This window comes from Pygoscelis adeliae, unplaced genomic scaffold (genome assembly GCF_000699105.1).
Source record: "Pygoscelis adeliae isolate BGI_AS28 unplaced genomic scaffold, ASM69910v1 Scaffold414, whole genome shotgun sequence".
Taxonomy (NCBI): Eukaryota; Metazoa; Chordata; class Aves; order Sphenisciformes; family Spheniscidae; genus Pygoscelis; species Pygoscelis adeliae.
In genome coordinates, this window is record NW_008824673.1 from 749,152 (window position 1) to 767,317 (window position 18,166).

The following is an 18,166-nucleotide window of genomic DNA, read 5'->3' on the forward strand; positions in this document are numbered from 1 at the left end:
GCAGTCCTGCCTGTCAACACCAGCCTTGTTCTGGAGCTGGATGGGAAGGAGAGGCACGTCCAAGCTGCCCTGCAGGATGAGGGACTCCTTTGTAGATTACTACCTGGGTGTTTGCCCCAAATGCACCGTTTGTGGTGGCTCTGAAATGGCAATTTGTGCTGTTCCCTCAGTTGTTAATTCTTTAGCTGCAGCCCCAAACTTCTGATGTCTCATGCCCCTTTTCTCTGGGAGCGTGTTGTATTACTTGGGGAGCAGCCAGTGTGGTTTAAGATGCGATTGCCCGTTCCCCCCTTTTTCCCCTCCTGCGTATTAAGACCGTGTTGCCAGGATTTACCATGTGAGTGCTCCCTAATTCATATTCATGCAGCGTTAGCCAGGTCAGCTCAGATCACTTTCCCCAGGGTTTGAAGCTAGCCTGGCTGACACTTGGCTCTTTCCACTAGCAGGTCAGTTATCACCAGCTGGAGGGCAGTAGCTGCTTACATTGTTCCAACTCATTTTACTTCTAGATATCTTGCTGCATCCTGAGAGTCCAAGAGAGTTGTTGATCAGGTCTTTTCCAGTCAAAGTGAACTACCTCTGCTTTAAAGGCTGCAGATTTCACTGAACACTCCCGTGTTAGGTTTTTGCATTTCTCTGCCTGTGCTGTCCAAGCTGGACACAAGTAGTGAAATGAGATTTAGTTAAAACAGTAACATCTGAAAGCATCTGCTCTCCTCCTGTTTTAATAACCCACGCTGGGGTTGTAACTTGTCTGTTCATACCTATGGTGTCTGTGGTGTGCCAGCACTGTCATGCTTGCTTGAATCGCTGTGCATTTGCTCAGTGTCCCTTCCTTATCCCGTGTCTGACTCTGACAAAGAGCAGAGGCATTAGACCTTTCCCGGGCAGCCTTCTGTTGATGGGAGCTTGGGCATTCCCTGCTCTTCCTCGCCCATCCCTAGCTGGATTCAAGCTGCCTTCCCATCTGAAGAGTGTACAGGGCTGCTTGTGGCAACGTGGGTAATATCCGGGCTGAGTGGGGGTTGTATTGAAGCGTCCAGTGGATGTATTTTTGCTCCATTTGGCAGGATGTGGGCTCAGAAATTCGGGTAGGGAAGAGGCTTCTTCAGGATTGAGAAAAATAGGCAGTGTGCATAGCAAGGGAAAACCTTGGAGAAAGACCCAAATGCTGTTTTCTTTTGAGGAGCAGGGAGGGAAACAACTGTCAGATCCATCCTGTCTCCCGCCAGGGAGAGCCAGAACTGGAATTCATCAGGTTTTCCCTGCAAAGAATATAGCTGCTGGCTCGCTGGAGCCCAGAAACACCCCAGGCCTGAAAACGGAGCTGTGCTTTTGCTTTGAGACTCGTTTGGGCCTTTGGCCAAGTACCAGCATTTTCCTCAGTAACTTACTTTCCTGAAAGAACAGGAGGAGGAGTCCACAGCACCCTGAGCAAGTGAGGGAGACGACGTGTCCGTTAAGGTGTCCCTGCCGTGGGTGTTGGTGTGTAGGGAGGGTGAGGTTGGGTGAAGCACTGCTCACATTGCAGCCTGTTTCCCGTCAGCTCGTTTGGAGACTTCTGTGGTGCCAAACAGCTGGGTTTTTAAAAAATTAAAAAAGAAGAGCTGCCCACAGTAGTGGTGCACACTAAGCACAGAAGCTGCTATCCAGTGGGTAGGATTCTTCTGGGGGTGATGGGATTTTTTTGGCCTCCTCCCTCCTTTGCAGCCCCAGGTTTCCGGGTGGTCGGGGCAGATGGTGAAGCCGGCTCCGTCTGTGACTCAGCCACATTTCCTGAGCCGCCATGGCTCCTGGCGAACCGAGCTGCAGCTGGAGCCGTCTGTTTACTCAAAGTGAGCACATAAACTGTCCTCGACAGGCATGTGTCTTGGAGTGGAAGGGCTTGCCTTGTCAAGCAGACACTTTCCGTGCTGTTGAAAAGTCCATCGATTGTAGCTACAGCTCTGAAGGTACTCCGACGAGAGCTGGGGGAGGAGGGATGTCCTCATCACTCTTGGATAGCTTGGCATCAAGTTTTCTGTCCTAAAAATAAAAAAAAGCTGGGTTTTATCAGCTCCATGCCAGACAGGGTAGAAGGCAGACGGCGGTGGGTGGAGCGGCTTTTGCACATACCATTTATTAATATGTAATTACTGCACTGAGACGAGAAGACTGGGAATGTGGTTTGCTTGCTTGCCTTAGTGCTGTTTGTGCTGCGCTCGGTTCACTGGGTGAAACCAGGCCATCAATCTTAAATTGTTTACTGCACAGGAAAAAGGCTCCTCCAGGCCAGTTGGCAGCAGCTCTGGACAACCCTCCCTGGTGTCCTAAACCTCTGTGGAAGTTCTCTGCTTTGGTGTAATAAAAACACTCCTATAGTTTTTGCTATCTTAAGTAGTTAATGAAACAAAGCTGTTGAACAGCTGCACTGAAACACAATTCTTCCTATAAATTGATGCAAAGCAAAAACCATTATTCAAACCAGTCCTGTAGGTTAAAATGGGTTATTGTGGCGTTCTGAGTTGGCCATGAACATCATTGTAAGGCAAATGTAGTATCTTCTTGCCATCTTCATGGAAATAATCTGCATCCTGTTGTTCCCGCCCCAAATGCCAGATGGTGTGTAATGTCTTCCCGTGAAGGTTACTGGTCATGTCAGGAAGTTATATGGACAAAAGTAATGGCTGACTGCGTAAGGACTGGAGGCAAGTAGCATCTCTCAGCTTTCCTCAAGAGAGGACGTTTGTTAAGATCGTTCTGTAATAGGCATTTTTTCCTGCTTGCTGAAAACATTCCTACTTGTCCTTCAATTTTGGTGGGATTGAAAGCGCACCTAGGTCTGAGATGAGAAACGGAGAAGCCTCACCTGCTGCAGTAGGCTTTGAGGGGGAATTTGAAGCAGCTTTTGGGCACTGCTGAAATGTAGCTGCTTACTTAGAATTTTTAAGGCTGTTACTGACCTGGTAACATCACCAGATCTCCTGAGCTGGCATGGTCTGTGTGCTTTGCCTGTGCTCCCTCGGTGGCTGTTTTTAAGGACGCTTAACTCTGGAGACAAGTTTGTCTGTACAAGGCAGGGAAATTCTTTCAAAATATTCAAATTTCCCTGTTCCTTACTACCTTTCTGCCCTTCCTTATTTTCTGTTGCTTTGCAGTCTGAGGCATTAAGTAAGTTTTTGGTAACTGGAGATGGCAGATACCTTATTTGTTTTTAGCTCTGGGTATATCATGTGATTTGCATTGACAGGACCATGTTGCAAAAGTTTTCTGAGAATTCCTGGTGAGGTATCTGATTCTGTAAAGTCCTGGAAACTAGCTCCTGCTCCTGCACCGGGCCAGGAGCAGGGCTGCAGAGAACAAGATAAATCTGTGTGAGCTTGTGGGAGGCCTTGGTCCAGAACTGCCTGGCTGTGGTTGGGTATAACCAGTTTTCCCTTCCTTAGTAAAGGCGGTTGTGGGTGGTATTGGTCAGTGTTGTGTGCAGTCTGGTAGCAGCCTTCCTTTTTCTTTCTTTTCCCCAAATCCCAATTCCTTAACTTGATGTGCTCACTTTGGTGTCTCACTGTTCCCTAGTGCTGCACCGATACCGACACATCCTGGGATTATGGCAGCCGGACATCGGGCCCTATGGGGGACTGCTGAACGTGGTGGTGAGTGAGTACCTCATTCTGGGGGCTGTGGTGTCGAGGACGGATGAGTCTTTCGTATACTGCTTTCTAGACCTGGTTGCCATCTCTGTGCTATTGAGAAGTCTGAATAGTCAACCCTCAAGCAAGTGACTGGGACCCAGAGGTTGCTTCTTGGATCTTTTCATCGTCACCACCTTTCTCCAGACAGTCCTTTTGTTTTTCAGCTGTACTCCAAACAGCCACAGGAGCACACAGAAAACATGAGCAATGTTTCAGGGAAAGGCTCGATTTAGAGTTTAATGCTGATATTCCAGTGGCTGGCACAGGAGTCCATTCCTTGTGCATCGAGTACAGCAGAGGTTTCAGCACTGGCCCATCACTTACTGCATTATCTTGGCCTGCAGCTGAACGTTTTGCAGAGGGTTTTGCAGTTGTGTTCATGCACCTCTCCTTCCTGTAGTTTGCCATACTTTTCACCAGCCACGTCTAAGACTAATGCATCAGATGTAGTGATACTGGTGCACGACTGGTGCAAGACCTGTGGAGTCTGGCAGCTCTTGTGCTGCTGGGAAGAGCAGTTGATGAACAATGCTTGACTCTGCATTGGTGAGAGCTGGGCCAGAAGTTTGCCTGAAGCCCTTGTTCTTTGCACCAAGGCTCAATAGCTGACAGGTTGAAGCGTAACAAATCACGAGGCCTTTGGGTTTTGCAAGATTCCGTTCCATGAACTGGTATAAGAGTGCATCCAAGTGCACCAATACTTACATGATATTGTGACCTTATAAAGACAAGTGTGCCTCTGTGGCGCTGCTCTGCTTTTGTCTCAGATCTCTCTGTTTAGAAAATATCCTTTCTCTGGAATTGCAGGGCTTGAGGGGAAGGATTCTGTCATGTTAGGTGTGCAGGAAGAGGGCTGGCATTTGTACCTCTCAGCAGAGGAGATTGTTGCTTCCTGTGCTGTCTGTGAATAATAGAGCCAAATAATTCCCTGTCCAAAAGGCGCGGATAATCCTGAGAAGCAGAATTCGTCTATTCGAGTATCTGCCAGCACGAGCTCTCAAACCAATTAGAGTTTGACTAGCTGTGTGGTCTCTTCAGTGCAGTCTCTCCCTCTGGATCCTGCACACCAAGCATCCGTCACAAAGTCGTTTGCAGCAATAAAGGCCTGATCATTTTCCAGTGGTGCAGAAAGCCTTGTAAAGAAACCCTCTCCCTCTTCACCAAGGGTGTGCTGTGAATGCATATGGTCTGGTTTAATTGCTGGAAAGAGTTTGGAAATGCGGCAAGCTGTTCTACAGCTCCTGCCCTGTTGCAGAATAGGCCCGGAGTTGTTTGCTGCAAACTCAACAGAAGGCGTGCAAGGCTGATCTTGTATGCTTTGTCTCCCATCCCTCTGCAGGTAGATGGTTTGTTCATCATCGGGTGGATGTACTTGCCACCTCATGACCCTCATGTTGATGATCCCATGAGATTCAAACCCCTCTTCAGGATTCATCTCATGGAGAGGAAATGTGCAACAGTTGAGTGTATGTATGGTCATAAGGGACCTCATAACGGCCATATCCAGGTGAGCTCCTCTAACATTTTCAACGTCTGTCCTAGGTGCAATGCGTGCGTGCAGGCACATTGGCTCTGGAAATGGATTAATCAAAAAAACTGTATGAGAATTTTATTTAAGGGATGAGGCTTTCACCACCTTGTTGTACGTGTGGGTGCCAGTTTTACGCTCTATGTGTCTGACAAGTTGTGTGGGCTGTTCCCTGCTCTGAATTTGTTCACTGGCAATAGTACAGCAAGGCTGTTATACTGTCTTCTGTTGGGCTGGAACAGGGTGGGAGGGTGGAAGCACCAGTATGTGTACAGGCTGGGGGAAATGTTACACAAAATGGCCTTGTGCAGCTGGTGAATGTGTCCAAGCAGACACACAGACCTGTTCTGTTTTACAGCTCTCTTCAAGATGAGACCTTGAGAACGTGACGTAGCATCCATTCAGTACATTGGATGCTTTGAACAGCTTCCTGAGAGGTCGTTTCCTTTTCTTTGAAGAAGGAAGCACGAATAGAGAAGCAACTTAAAACTAGTATCTTTCATTAGAATGCATTGGGGTTTTATTGCTTTTATTCCTCTATTCTGTAGCTGATGCACTCGCTATCACTTTATGATTTCACTGTTGTAGCAAATTCAGTAACGCTTGTTGTGTAAAGCATTTACTCTAAGCAGCCTTAGTTACATCATCCTAGGCATCTCTAAACAGGTCTGTAACCTGTTAAATTCTCCTCCGTGGTAACTACAGATTGTAAAGAAGGATGAGTTCTCCACAAAATGCAACCAGACAGATCACCATCGGATGTCAGGTGGAAGGCAAGAGGTAAGAGTGCTTTGCCAAGAGTCTGCATTAAGGCTGCTTGTACGTTCCCTTTCTGAAGATAAAGCATTGCTGTCTACCTAAGATGTTGGCTAATGTTGGGATCTGGGAGGTGGTGTTCTGCCTTTTAATTTCTGTATATCTGAACATAATGAAAACCCAGGCTGGTAGCTTCTGGCTGATTTACTACAATCTTTTTTAAGTGAGTAGAATTGATCTGTGACTTGAATCCAAACTTAAGGTGGCCATTCGCAGGATCTTGAGGAACCTCTTCCGTACTTGCCAAGGTGTGGTTTAAGGATCTAGTATATGGGATCAAATTCAGCGTTACACCTGCAGAATGTCTGGCTGGAGACCCTGTGCCTTACCTCTGTGCGTAGCAGGGTGTTGGAGCAGGCTGTTATGTCCATCCTGTTGCACAAAAAGCTGTTTTAAGCAGTTCTGTGTGGCAAGGTGCTCTTTGAGCCCCCGCACCTTTTTTCTTCCTGTGCTGTGACACCATTCCTGTTTGATAGTAGGCCTGTGCAAAGAAAGACAGCAACGTGCATTGTACTCCACGCAGCACTTGCCAGACGCTGATCTCTGTGGTATTGCTGTCTGTATAATTAAGATCTTTCAGACACAGGCCTAATATTGAGTACCAGCTGCATTTGAATACCTGGTTGTCAGTGGGGCACCTTTCTACTGCTTGTCATCTTGGTCGAGGGATTAAAAGCTTCATTTGGTTGTTTATCCCGTGTCTGTGTCAGCTATACCCAGCAAGGCAGATTCCTGACTCAGACTACATGTTTTAAGGTGCAGGTATAAATGTCAGGATGAAAACCTTCAGCTAATACCTGTTCCAGGTAGTGGCGTTTGCTGCCAGCTAGTTAAACATGACAAATCTGATACTTCAGTTGCTTCTAACAAATGCTTTAAAAAGTCTGTCTACTAATGGGAAACAGCTGGGTGAAAGGTTTAGTTAAGTGTTTCCTGGTTCTGTAGCAGATGAGAAATACTTTAATACTTTCAAAGCACTGCGTTAAGTTTGCGTGGCATTATGGTAATTGGAGGATCTGGTTTTAGAAGATAAAGCAGGTTTGGAATATCACTTGGTAGGCTGCAATCTTAATGTAAGCTGTTATCATGCTAACTCATGATAGGGTATTAACTTGTCAGAGCTGGTGTAGAGGTACTTCAGGAGATGTTTTCAAAGCACTCTTTGGATTTAGAAGCATCAGTATTAAATCAGCAGGATTTAACCTCCTAAATCTTCAGTGCCTTGCAAAAGCTTCCCTTTTTATGTTTAACATGCCAGGATAGAGCACAGGAGTCAGCTTATGGGCACACAAATGAGGTGCTGCAAGTTAAGTCAGGACGTAAAGAAACAGTAGATCAGCTGCTTTGCAGTAACAGGTGATGCTTATGCTTTTATTCTGAGGAGGCATATTGGTCCTACCTGTGATTTATTTGAAGGGAAGCATGTTTATTGTGTGGAGTCTGGCAAGTATAGGGCAGTTACCATTATCGCTACTTGTTAAGCATATTTCCAAGCCAGCTCTGTAGCAACATGTGCTTGTTCCCAAATCCAGCCGTGATCCTCTGTCTTTGGCAGAGCATATGCCCTCTCTGTGGCTCTGCCAGTGAATCGTGCTGACGAGGTGAAGTCATGTTGGAGTACGTCACTGTCGCGAATGAAATGCTTTTCTCTTCTCCTTGTGCTGCAGGAATTCCGGACATGGCTAAGGGAAGAATGGGGTCGGACCCTGGAAGACATCTTCCATGAACACATGCAAGAGCTCATCTTGATGAAGTTCATCTACACCAGCCAATATGAGTAAGGGCACCAGCTCTTTCTAGGTATTGAGGCTGCTGCAACTTCAAGAGCACGTTGGATCATTTGTTCCAAAGATGGGGTGCTCGCAATGGGCTTTAACAGCAAGAGGAATGTTCTGTCTCTGCAGGCTCTGTGCAAAGATACGGTGAAGCACAGTGCTTTCCAGTTGTACAGAGGGATGAGATGTAATGGCAGCAGTAATAATAAGGTTCCAAGTTCTTTACAGTAACTGTGCACAGTAAGATGGTTTTGAGTCATTTAACTGTGTTTAATTTGAAGACAGAGCAAATACCTGTGATCCCAAGGAGTTATCTGCTTATTATCCATATTAGTAAGCAATATGCTTTGTAGTGCGCTAGGCAGAAATCAGACAGTCCCTGAGAACTTGGGGTTTTTTTTAACCGTCACTCCAAACTTCTAATAGCAGCCACCTTGCTGTAGCAGATGTTTAAATATGCTTCACTCTTTGGTCCTCCGGAAATCCCAGGGAGTGAGGAGCTTTACTGTGACCTTGCTGCAGGAGCCTCTTGGTGTGCTAACAAGGACTGGTAGAGAGAAGTGAAGGGAGGGAGTGCTTGCATAGGCCTAAAACGAAATGTTAAGCTTGTTGGTATTGCTGAAAACACAGATCCCACCTCTCTTGTGATGACATCCCAAAGCTGCCTGGAGGAGCAGACTGCAAACACATTCTTTGTGTTGAGGGATTCTCTCTTAACCTCTCTAACCTTTTGGTTTTTGCACAGCAACTGCTTGACATACCGACGCATCTACCTCCCTCCTAGCAGCCCTGATGACCTTATAAAGCCAGGTCTTTTCAAAGGAACGTATGGGAGCCATGGGCTGGAGATTGTCATGTTGAGCTTTCATGGAAAGAAAGCGAAGGGGACTAAAATCACCGTGAGTGCATTTTTCTTTCTCTCAGATGCTTGTTAAAGTATTCTCTTCTTGATGCCATGGATCTCTGTCTGGGAGGTAGTCAGTTGTTGCCATCCCAGACCCTGTTCCTTGTGGAGATTGGTGGCATTGGGTGAATCTTAACACGTGTGGAGTAGCTAGAATGTGCTCTGCAAAGTTTCTCATGAAGCCACCTGGCTCCCCCTTCCTTTTGTCTCCCTTCCAGCTGCTTTCTGTAGGCAGCTGGTAGCAGGTCACTGGAAATCACTCACGTGTATCTGAGGAGCAGGTACCAAATGTTGTTAGCTCTTCACTGAAGCCAGGCTAGTGAGCTCCTTCCTCTCTGCAGGGAGGGATTCTGACAAAATGCAGTTGCAGCTTTGACTTTCTTTCACCTTTGCAAGTACAGCCTGGCTCGTAGCTTTTGATTTAAAATTCTGTTTCTGGGAGGGGGAAAGCAGAGGTGACGTAGTCAGCTCAGGGAACAACGAAAAAGGTCTGAGGGTTTTTTTTTTTTGTTGCCAACTTGGTGATTGTAGAATAGGGTGCACTAAGTAGAAGTCAGATGATGAACGTGGGGAGGATACAGGTCTGAACTCTGTAGCGCCCTGCCTCTGCAGCCATGCTGTTCCTTCCTGTCTCTAGGGAGATCCCAACATCCCAGCTGGGCAGCAGACTGTGGAGATCGACCTGGCGCATCCTCTGCAGCTACCTGACATCGAGAACCTTCGCGATTTCAGTGAGCTCTCTCGCATCGTCCTGGAGGTCCAGGAGCAGGTGCGTCGGGAGGAGCAGGAGCAGGAACACCAGCAGGAGGAAGAGGACTGCTCCCAGCAGGCTGCCTCCCAGCCTGCTGCGAAGCCCCTGGGAGGAGAAGGTGCCGAAGGGGAAGAGACTGCAGCTGGGGCGGCGGGGACGACCCAGGACAAGGCACCAGCTTCCCAGCCCTTCGTGCTGCCCATGGGAGTCATATCGAGGAATGAAGACTATCCCCGGACCTGCCGAATTTGGTAACGGGGACTAGTGGTTTTATAGCCTAGTCGTGCCAGACACTTTTTGAAATGGAAGCAGGGGAGTCTTTGAGGCGTGTCCTGTATTTGCTTGCCCTGCATGCTTGCCATGCAGATCTCCCAGCCCCTTGGGCTCAGATTTTCTGCCGCTGCTGCCCTATCTCCCACACTCTCGTTTTCTCCCTCTCTTTCTTACCACACTGTCATCTGCCATCCTGCTTCCTTGCTAGATTTTATCCTGTTAATTCTAAAGCTAGCGCCTCTCCCATATTCCACCCTGCCTTGTTTTTTTTCTGTGTTTTGTTTCCCAGAGCTGCTCAGCTAGTATATTTGGAGATCTGTTCAAGCCGCTTCCCGTTTCTGTGTGTGTCATTTGTGTTTCTTGGCTGTGGGAACACGGTGCTCTCTCTCACCCCTCCCTGGCCTCTGGTGCCTTGGGGCCAGCTCTGGAAGGTGCCGAGCACCCTGAGCAGTAGGTGCAAGTATGCAGAGAGCCTTGTTGAATGGGACCTGGAGTCAGTGAAGCAGCATACTAAATGAAGTGTGGAAACAGAGCCCAAAAGCCGAGGCTTAGGCAGGTGACCTTCAGCCGAACATCTGTGCTCATGGAAAAACCTACCAATAGCTGGTTAATCCCAGAAGGCCCCTGCTGTCACAACTGAGTTGTGTTTGAATAAAACCCTGCTCCACCTGCTGCTTGCTTGGAGGTTAGACTGACCTTTGCTCCTCCCCAGCTCCAGTTAGATAATTCTTTTTTTTTTTTTTTTTTTTTTAGGGTTTGCTTTCTCTCCCTGCCCCTGGGTTTTGTTGCCAGGTTTGCCTCTCTGGTTACCCTCTCAACATGCCTTTCCTTTTCTGTGAGGATTGTCTGGGCCTGGGTTGATCCTTGAGTTGCAGAAGTAAATCTCTGATTACTGGGCTGAACTACAGAAAAATTTAGCCTTGGTGTGCGGGTGCTAATTAGAATAGCCAAAAGCAGCAACCTCCAAATAAGCAATGGAGAGTTTATTTTCTTAAAATGGCATCAACAGTATTTTGTGCTGTGTGATGAGAATGGACAATGTAAAACTCCCTTGTTCTGTAGCACCTGGCGGTGTGTTTGACAATGGCTTGATCATAGTTTGGGGGTGGGGTGGGGTGTGTATTTATTTATTTTTTTAAATATTGTGTAATTATGGCTGTTCTCCCATCTTTTTTGCTATTCTTCTCTCCTTGCAGTTTTTATGGGACGGGGCTTATTGCTGGCCACGGCTTCACCAGCCCCGAGCGAACGCCAGGTGTTTTTGTTCTCTTCGATGACGATCGCTTTGGATTCATCTGGCTGGAGCTGAAGTCCTTCAGTCTCTACAGCCGGATCAAGGTCTCCTTCCAGAACGCCGAAGCGCCTTCCCGTGAGGCTTTTGATGAAATGCTGAAGAACATTCAGTCGCTGGCTACTTGACGGGTGATTGGTGATGGACAGGGCTAGGGGTTGCAAAGGCTGCTGCACTCCCCAGCCAGGGCTGGGATGGGGATTCCTCGCTCTCGGTACCTCTGAATAAAAGCATGCACTTTTAATAAAGCCTTTTTACCCCAAATGTACACATCCCGGTTAAAATACCCATGATTGCCCTTTCCTCCCTGCCACCCTACGCTGCTCCCTAGCAGTCCTTGTTCCCAGTCTGTAACATAGCTTTGTATAGCCAAAGGGATCCTGCAGAGGAGGAAATAGACCTTTCTTATTGCAAAAAGAATGTATTGGAACAAAAATAACTCGAGGTCAGAGCTGGATCAGAAGAACATCTAATTGACTGGATGGACACAAGCCCTCTGCTCTGACCATTAGCAGTCTCCTGTGGAAAGAGCTCTTCTTCAGGGAGGGGACTCATTTAAGCCTTTGCTGCACTCTAGGCCGATCTATCCTCCTGGGAGATTTGCTTTACCCTCCTGAAAACCTGTGCGGTCCACCGCTGCAGACTGGCTGGCTGCATAATGATAAATTGCGTCAGCAGTGACGAAGCACGTCCTCCTCTCCAGAAACCTTTCTCTGGGTACAGCGTTGTCAAGAGGGGCTGGTGTAATACCTGCATCCTTGGCTTAGTAATTGGAGTGGCTGGGTTTCTTTTTAAAAATTCCCCCAGCTTGGCAGCAAGGGGAGGATTCCCACTGTAAATGACAGTGTGCGTAGTGTTGCCCTGGCTTCTGGAGCTTAGTGGATGTGCTGTCCCTGGGACTCCAGGTCTGGGTGTCTCCCTGAGCGTAGAGGAGATGATGATTCTTTATTATAGGAGCTGAGTACGGAACTGGAAATGAGTGTAAACTGCAGAAGCTGGTGCTTTCAGAACTGGTTTTGTACCTGAAAGGTTCACCTCAGATCTTTTAAAATGGGCCTGAAACTGTAAAGGAAGGAGAAAAAAGAAAACTAACTGTGAAATAAATCCAAATGCAGCCTACTGACTCCTGTCTGTGATGGGCAGCAGAAGGTGCCATGTGTTGCTGATACTAATGTGACCCTAGTTAGGTGTCATTCTTGTATCAGGTTGCCCTACGCAGTCTGAAGGAGCGACAAGGGTTTCTCCTAATATTGCTGTGGCTTGTTCTGGCGCCTTTTACGGTTGGTGCTGACAGGTGGGTGCTGCTGCTCCACTCGCAGGACCCTTCTGTTCCCTTTCTAGTCACACTTGTTTCATCCCAGATGATTGCTGCTTCCTCAGAAAGCTCCTGGGCTTAATTTCTTCCCATGATACCTGTGTTCTGGCAGATCTGAGCTCTACTGGGAAGTGTGGGCTGCAGGCGAGGAAGCAGATTCCCCATAGATTGTCTTATGCAGGAAAATCCTGGCCAGTGCTAATCTACAGACTGTGAGTTGTGCTATAAACCATCAGCATTTGCATCAGCGCGTGTTATTAATCCTGTGTAGGAAGAGATGATAGGGACCCCTGTGTGGAGAGAAGAGAGCTGTTTGTAAGGAAGCTCTTAGTTACAGGCAAAATACATCCTTTGTTGCAGTTGCTCTCTGGCTGTGATGATAAACTCCAGGTTTCTCCTCTTCCCGTTACCAGCCGGATCAGTGTCTTGACAAAACTCTGCCTTTACATCTTGTTCAGGTTTTGGTTTGTAAATGTGTCCGTACGTGTGTTGTGCTGGGAGGATTCAGGCCCCTTCTGTGGAGAAGTTTCAGTCACTGCCTAGTTTCACTGACTGCGAGCAGCTTTTATTCTCACTTTCACAAGGGCTTTTTGCCATTTCTGGCTCTTGAGCGTTCCCTCAAGCTGCGTGAGAACCGAGCCTCCAGCAGAGGCTTTGAGCGGAAGGTCACGTCACTCACAAGATTAATTCCTGTCTCTTTGGATATAGTTTTACAAACCTCTGGGAATTTGAAGGTGATTTGGGGCACTTTTTTCTTTGTTTCCTACTGCTTTGTCAGTAGTGGAAAACCTGCCTCAGTGTTAGAGGTGAGGATCTGAAGTGCTGTTAACCGTTGTAGTGAATAAGCTATAAAAAGTAGGTTGTTTCTGAGCAGCCTGTTAGAGAGAGGTGTTCCTGTCGGCATCAGCAGAGGGAAGAGTTGACTTGGATCTCACCCCATCACGCAGGGCTGGGAGGGAGGAAGGGTGGCAGTTCTCTGAGCCTTGGTGTGTGGGCAGAGAGGTGAGCTGAAGCTAAAATGGGGCATCTCGGCCTTCTGCTGCAGGTGCCGAGCTGTGTGCAGAAGGAGAGCATGTGCTTAATCTTGCAGACAGGTTTCCAGCTAGATGATGCAGATTTCTGGGATACCTGAAGCTGTTAGGAGTCTGTTCACCATTTGGGTGGCCAGTTTCTCTTGGAGCTCGCTGTTAGGCTGGTGCAGCCAGTACGTTGGCTGCTTTGTGTTCTCCCTAACAGCCTAAAGGGGTGAGAGAGGTCCCCTTGGGCAGCTGTTTCAATCGTTTATCCTTAAAACCAGCACTGCTTCAGCTGCGAGTGGATCCATAGTTCCGATTGTAAATTCCTCCTTCCTTCAGTGTCCCCGCTCACCCGAAAAAATAAAAATCCTGAAGTTTTATGTAACTGACTTAATAGTTTTTGCTTTTTGTTTTTAAAGTAAGATTGAAAATGCAGACTATTGAATGCACTACAAGCACTTGGCCTGAGACCCGAGTCACGGTTTCATAAGTACAGGCGTTGACTCTGTAGCCGGTCTTCTCCCTGCGACCTGCTGTGTTGGGTTGGCTGAGTGTGTAAAGGCAGTGTAGGTATGTTCCACTGCTGTGTCATAAAATCTTTTTAGTAGTTGTTACCTGCAGCTTAAATTCCCCTGGATGTCCGGAGTCTGCCGGGGAGTGCAAACCCCTGGATAGCAGATGGCCGGAGTGTTTTGCTCGCTGCTGAATACAGGTCTGCTTTGTCACCTGGGCGAGGACCTGTTGGTTGGCTGTTGGCACAGGTTGTGCATCAGCTGTTCTCCAGGCTAAGATGGTTCTTCTGCTTGTAGCTTGTCCCTTCTGAACCTTTTCAGTGGCAGTGTTAAGGGTCTGCCTTCCGAAGGCGAGACCTGCTTGGCTGGCTGGAGAGAAGGGCTTTGCAGAGGCTTGATGCCCTGCAGGAACTTTGCACAGCTCAGCTTTGCCCCTGTAGTAGCATCTCTTTATTTATAGTGTACCTGCTTGGCCTCAAAATGTCAGAATGTGCTAGTCCTCATTAAAGGCAAAACTGCTGATACACCGTGGCATTCTGTCTAGAGCAAAGGCAATGAAAATAGCAAATTTTGTATTAATACTCCTCCTCTGCCTTCTCTTCCCACCTTCTGTTCCTCAAAGCCTGGCAGGCTTTTGTGGCATTTCAGAAGAAAACTCCCTCTGATTTGGCTTTGGGTGAGGAAAGCTGTCAAGACGGCGAATTTGGAGAGACTGGCATAAATGCTCTGGGTGCTCCTGCGTCTTTGCTGGTTCCTTTGTGCATGGCTACATCAGTGCTTTCAGGGAAAAGCAGAATAACACAATGAGGAGTTACAACCTGCAGCTCTGAAAACTTTGGGAGAGGGGAAGGAACAAGAGGAGTGCGGCCAGACTCAGTGGCAGGCATTTTGGATCTGAGCATCGTCTGTGGCCGAGGGGGATGCCACGGCAGCCCTGGTCCAGCCTTCCCTCGTGGTACCTGTGGGAAGCAGTGCTAACAGTACAGTATTTTGCTGTACTTGTTCATGTTTGGTACGGGCTGTACCACCTCCCTGTGCATACCCTGTTTGTTTCCTGAACCCTAGTTGTCCAGCTTGTTGGGATATTTCTGTGAGCTGTTGACAGGGATAATGTGTGGTGGTGCCTTGCAGATGGGGATAAGTTTCTGGTGCTGACGTGTCCTCGTCCTGTTCGGTCTGTAGAAAATCTTGGGGACAATTATTGGGCTTTATTTCTTGATCCCGGATGGGTGGAAAGTGCTGGGGAAGACGGAAAACAACTTGTCAGGGGTAGGAATACTCTCTTGGCAGAAGCCTTTTGGGATAAAAAAAGCGCTTGCAATTAGGCTGCAGAGCAGCGTTGCCCCAATAGCCACAGCAGGACCTAGGGCTTAATTGTAGCTCAGGAGCAATAAGCAAGTGACTGGCTTACGTGCTCGGGCTGTGTTGTGCTCCTAGATCATGCTTTCTCTGTTGTCAAAACACATGGGTTTGGCCAGCTGGAAAACAGAAGCATCAAAGATCCTCATCCAGCCAGTTTGTTTGCCTTGGGCCTGATTTCGTAGCTGTAAATGTGCTGTGATCAGGCGTTGTGGTTGTAGGAGACTCACTGCAGTCCACATGGACTTGTCAGGCTTTTTTTTTTTTTTTTATTGAGGAGGAGGAGGGAAAAGGATGGAATTACTCGTAACTTCGGCTGTCAGCTTCCCTCTGGAGTGAACGGTGCAGTACTGCCGCGGCTACTCTGGAATGGGACAGCAGAGGTCGGATGGCAGTTAGTTAGGAAACTTGTACTGGGGAGAAAGCAAATCGTGCAAGCTTGCTTGGAGGTGTAAGCTACCAGGAAAAAACTAAAGTGCAGCTGGCTCAATGTTTACTTTTAAACAAGGATGACTTTTTATTGCTTTTTATTAATTTAAAACTAGTGGAATTTAATGGGAGTGTTGAGTGTTGTGTGGAAATGGGTTGTATAATCTCAACTTGCTAGTTTAGGAAACGATAGTATATTAACTCTGTCTTGTAGCTGGTTGCTCACGTGGCCAATAATCTTCTGTTGTGTTCAGCTGCCAAAGGATTGCGTGCTGGCCTTTGCGCTGCAGGCCAGATGGACAGCATAACTTACCAGTTGGACAGCGAAATATTTGAGATGTGTGATCAGGCGGTGGAGTGGAAGATAAGTTACCAAACTGTGAGTGCCACTGACCTTTTTTTCTTTCCTTTTTTTTTTTTTTTGTGTGTGTGTGCACTGAATTAAAATGTATGGTTCTGGTTTTTGTTTGGATTGCAGTCTTTTTAATTTCTGAGGAAAAGAGCACTTGGATCAACCGTGTTCATTAGCTTAATTAAAGCAATCTGCACTTTTTTTTCATTGATTAAGACTCCTACTTCCCCTAAGCAGGTGTACCCTGTTTCCATGTGTATTTTGCACTCACCAATTTAACATGACACCGATGGATTTATCTGGGCATCTCCAGCAGGCTTTGAGTGTAAATAAGTCTCTATAAAGTACCCCGTGGTACTTACTAAAAATGAAGGCGAAACACCAGATCCCTGCTTCATCCAGAGGGTAGTGCAGAGGGAAAAGGTGAGCTTTTCTTTCTAAAATGCCATTTGACATCAAACACCTCGGTTTCATGCCACAAACACCCCGTGTGGAACATAACTGTAGTTTAAACAACTCGCCTGCCCGGTCTGCTCCCCTGTCCGAGGGGTGGGGTTTTGCCTGTCCTTTTGTTTGGGGGTTTGAGAGGAACGGGCTGTCTGAAAACCAGACGTGACTTTGCAACACTTGGCCTACTTCATCCCAGGTATCAAAAAGCTGAGCAAAACATGTGCGTTACTTTTACACCCGATCATTGTTACCCAAGGAGCCTTTTCCAGTTTCAAATAATAAAAAGGAAAGTTTTGTGAACTTACTTCTGTTTGCTTCTTTTTTTTGTTTGTTTGTTTGTTTTCTTGTTCCAAAGGAAAGCAGCGGGCGGGTTCCACCCTTCTGACGTGCAGCAGCCTGTCTTCCACCACGCGATAAGAGTTAATTTTCCCTTGTTTGGGTACTCGGTGAGCAGTTAAACGGATTTCCTGAAGATGCGAGGCACGCACCCCCACACCTCATGCTGCGAAATCCCAACTCTTCCCTCGTCCCTGTTTTTCTCTTCTTCCCCCTGCATCTGCCCACGCGCAGCTCCTACCCCGGGGTGCCTGCGGTGCCCGGCTCCCTCCCGCAGCAGATGCTGGGGCTGGCAGAAGTAACGACCTGAGCCCTGATGAAGTCTTTCTGCCTTCCCAGCCACAGCTTTCTCTTTCTGAAAGGAAGCATGTGTGGGTTTTTTTTTTTATTATTATTATTCTTTCCACTTGGTCTGAAAGAGATCAGCTGGCACAAAACTTAACACGAGGGATGAGGAAGGGGAGGCAGCGTGATGGTGTAAGCCCCCTTCTTTATGGAATCGGGCTAAGACTCATCGATATTTCTTACGCCTTTTTTCATGTTTCCTCACACACACCTTCAAATTCACACCCAGCTCAGATCTGAACTGCTCTTGCTGCTTTTGTAAAAGAGTGATTATGTTGAAATGGGAGAATTTGTGGCGTGAGCTCAGCTGCCACCGAGGAGTCGTTTGTCCTCGTGCAGCGGGTCTTGTGTCTGATCGTGTGCCAGGACGTACGGCAGAGTCCCCGGTTCAGTGTGAATGGCCTGAGTCCTGCCTTTAATGGAGTAGATGTTGTGCTTCCAGTTATGCAACCCAATTCTGCCAGTAAGTTTATTGGCAGATTATTATTTTTGAGAACAAACCTTGGCCACGGAGCACTAAACGACCAAAGTTCATGCGTGAACTTTTAATCTGGGAATGGCTCTGCCTTAATGCCGGTAGCTAATCAAGACCAGAGTACACCGTTACAGCTCCTCGAGTGCAGTCCTCTGTGAACGTGTCACCTCTTCCATTTCCCCCTTCTTTTTTTTATTTTAACCACCCATGCCTTCGCCTAATCCCAGGCATTCGTTTTCTGGTGCTAAAGGCACAATGACCCTGCTCCTTTATGTGAAGTGTTCTGTATGTGATCACACAGTCGTTCAAGCCTTAGCGAGGGAAAATAATAAAACATGTCTAATAAGCATGCCGTAACTCCTACCATATGTTTGGCCTTCAAGGAGCACAAATGTAGTTTCTCAAGCGGCAGCATTTCTGAACACCAACCACATGCGCCTCCCACATGCTGGCTTGCAGCACTCCCTCCTCTCCTTCCAAAGAAACTCAGAGACGTGAAGGTTCGGTGCTGGGCAGCTCAACGCCTCCCGGAGAGGAGCGGGGCAGCGCAGGGCTAAGCCTCGCTCAC

The 18,166-nt window shown here is 47.5% G+C and overlaps 1 protein-coding gene across 1 annotated transcript in view; it reads left to right on the forward strand.

Annotated features, from left to right (window-relative positions):
• Positions 1 to 16,746, forward strand: part of FBXO31 (F-box protein 31) — a 28,044-nt gene extending 11,298 nt beyond the window's left edge. The window contains exons 4-10 of the mRNA XM_009323044.1: positions 3,556 to 3,632; positions 5,011 to 5,178; positions 5,905 to 5,979; positions 7,683 to 7,792; positions 8,536 to 8,689; positions 9,332 to 9,696; positions 10,915 to 16,746. Of these exons, the coding sequence (XP_009321319.1) occupies positions 3,556 to 3,632; positions 5,011 to 5,178; positions 5,905 to 5,979; positions 7,683 to 7,792; positions 8,536 to 8,689; positions 9,332 to 9,696; positions 10,915 to 11,137 (1,172 nt within the window). The 3' untranslated portion in view covers positions 11,138 to 16,746. The remainder of the gene's footprint in view (positions 1 to 3,555; positions 3,633 to 5,010; positions 5,179 to 5,904; positions 5,980 to 7,682; positions 7,793 to 8,535; positions 8,690 to 9,331; positions 9,697 to 10,914) is intronic.
• Positions 16,747 to 18,166: the final 1,420 nt, after the last annotated feature.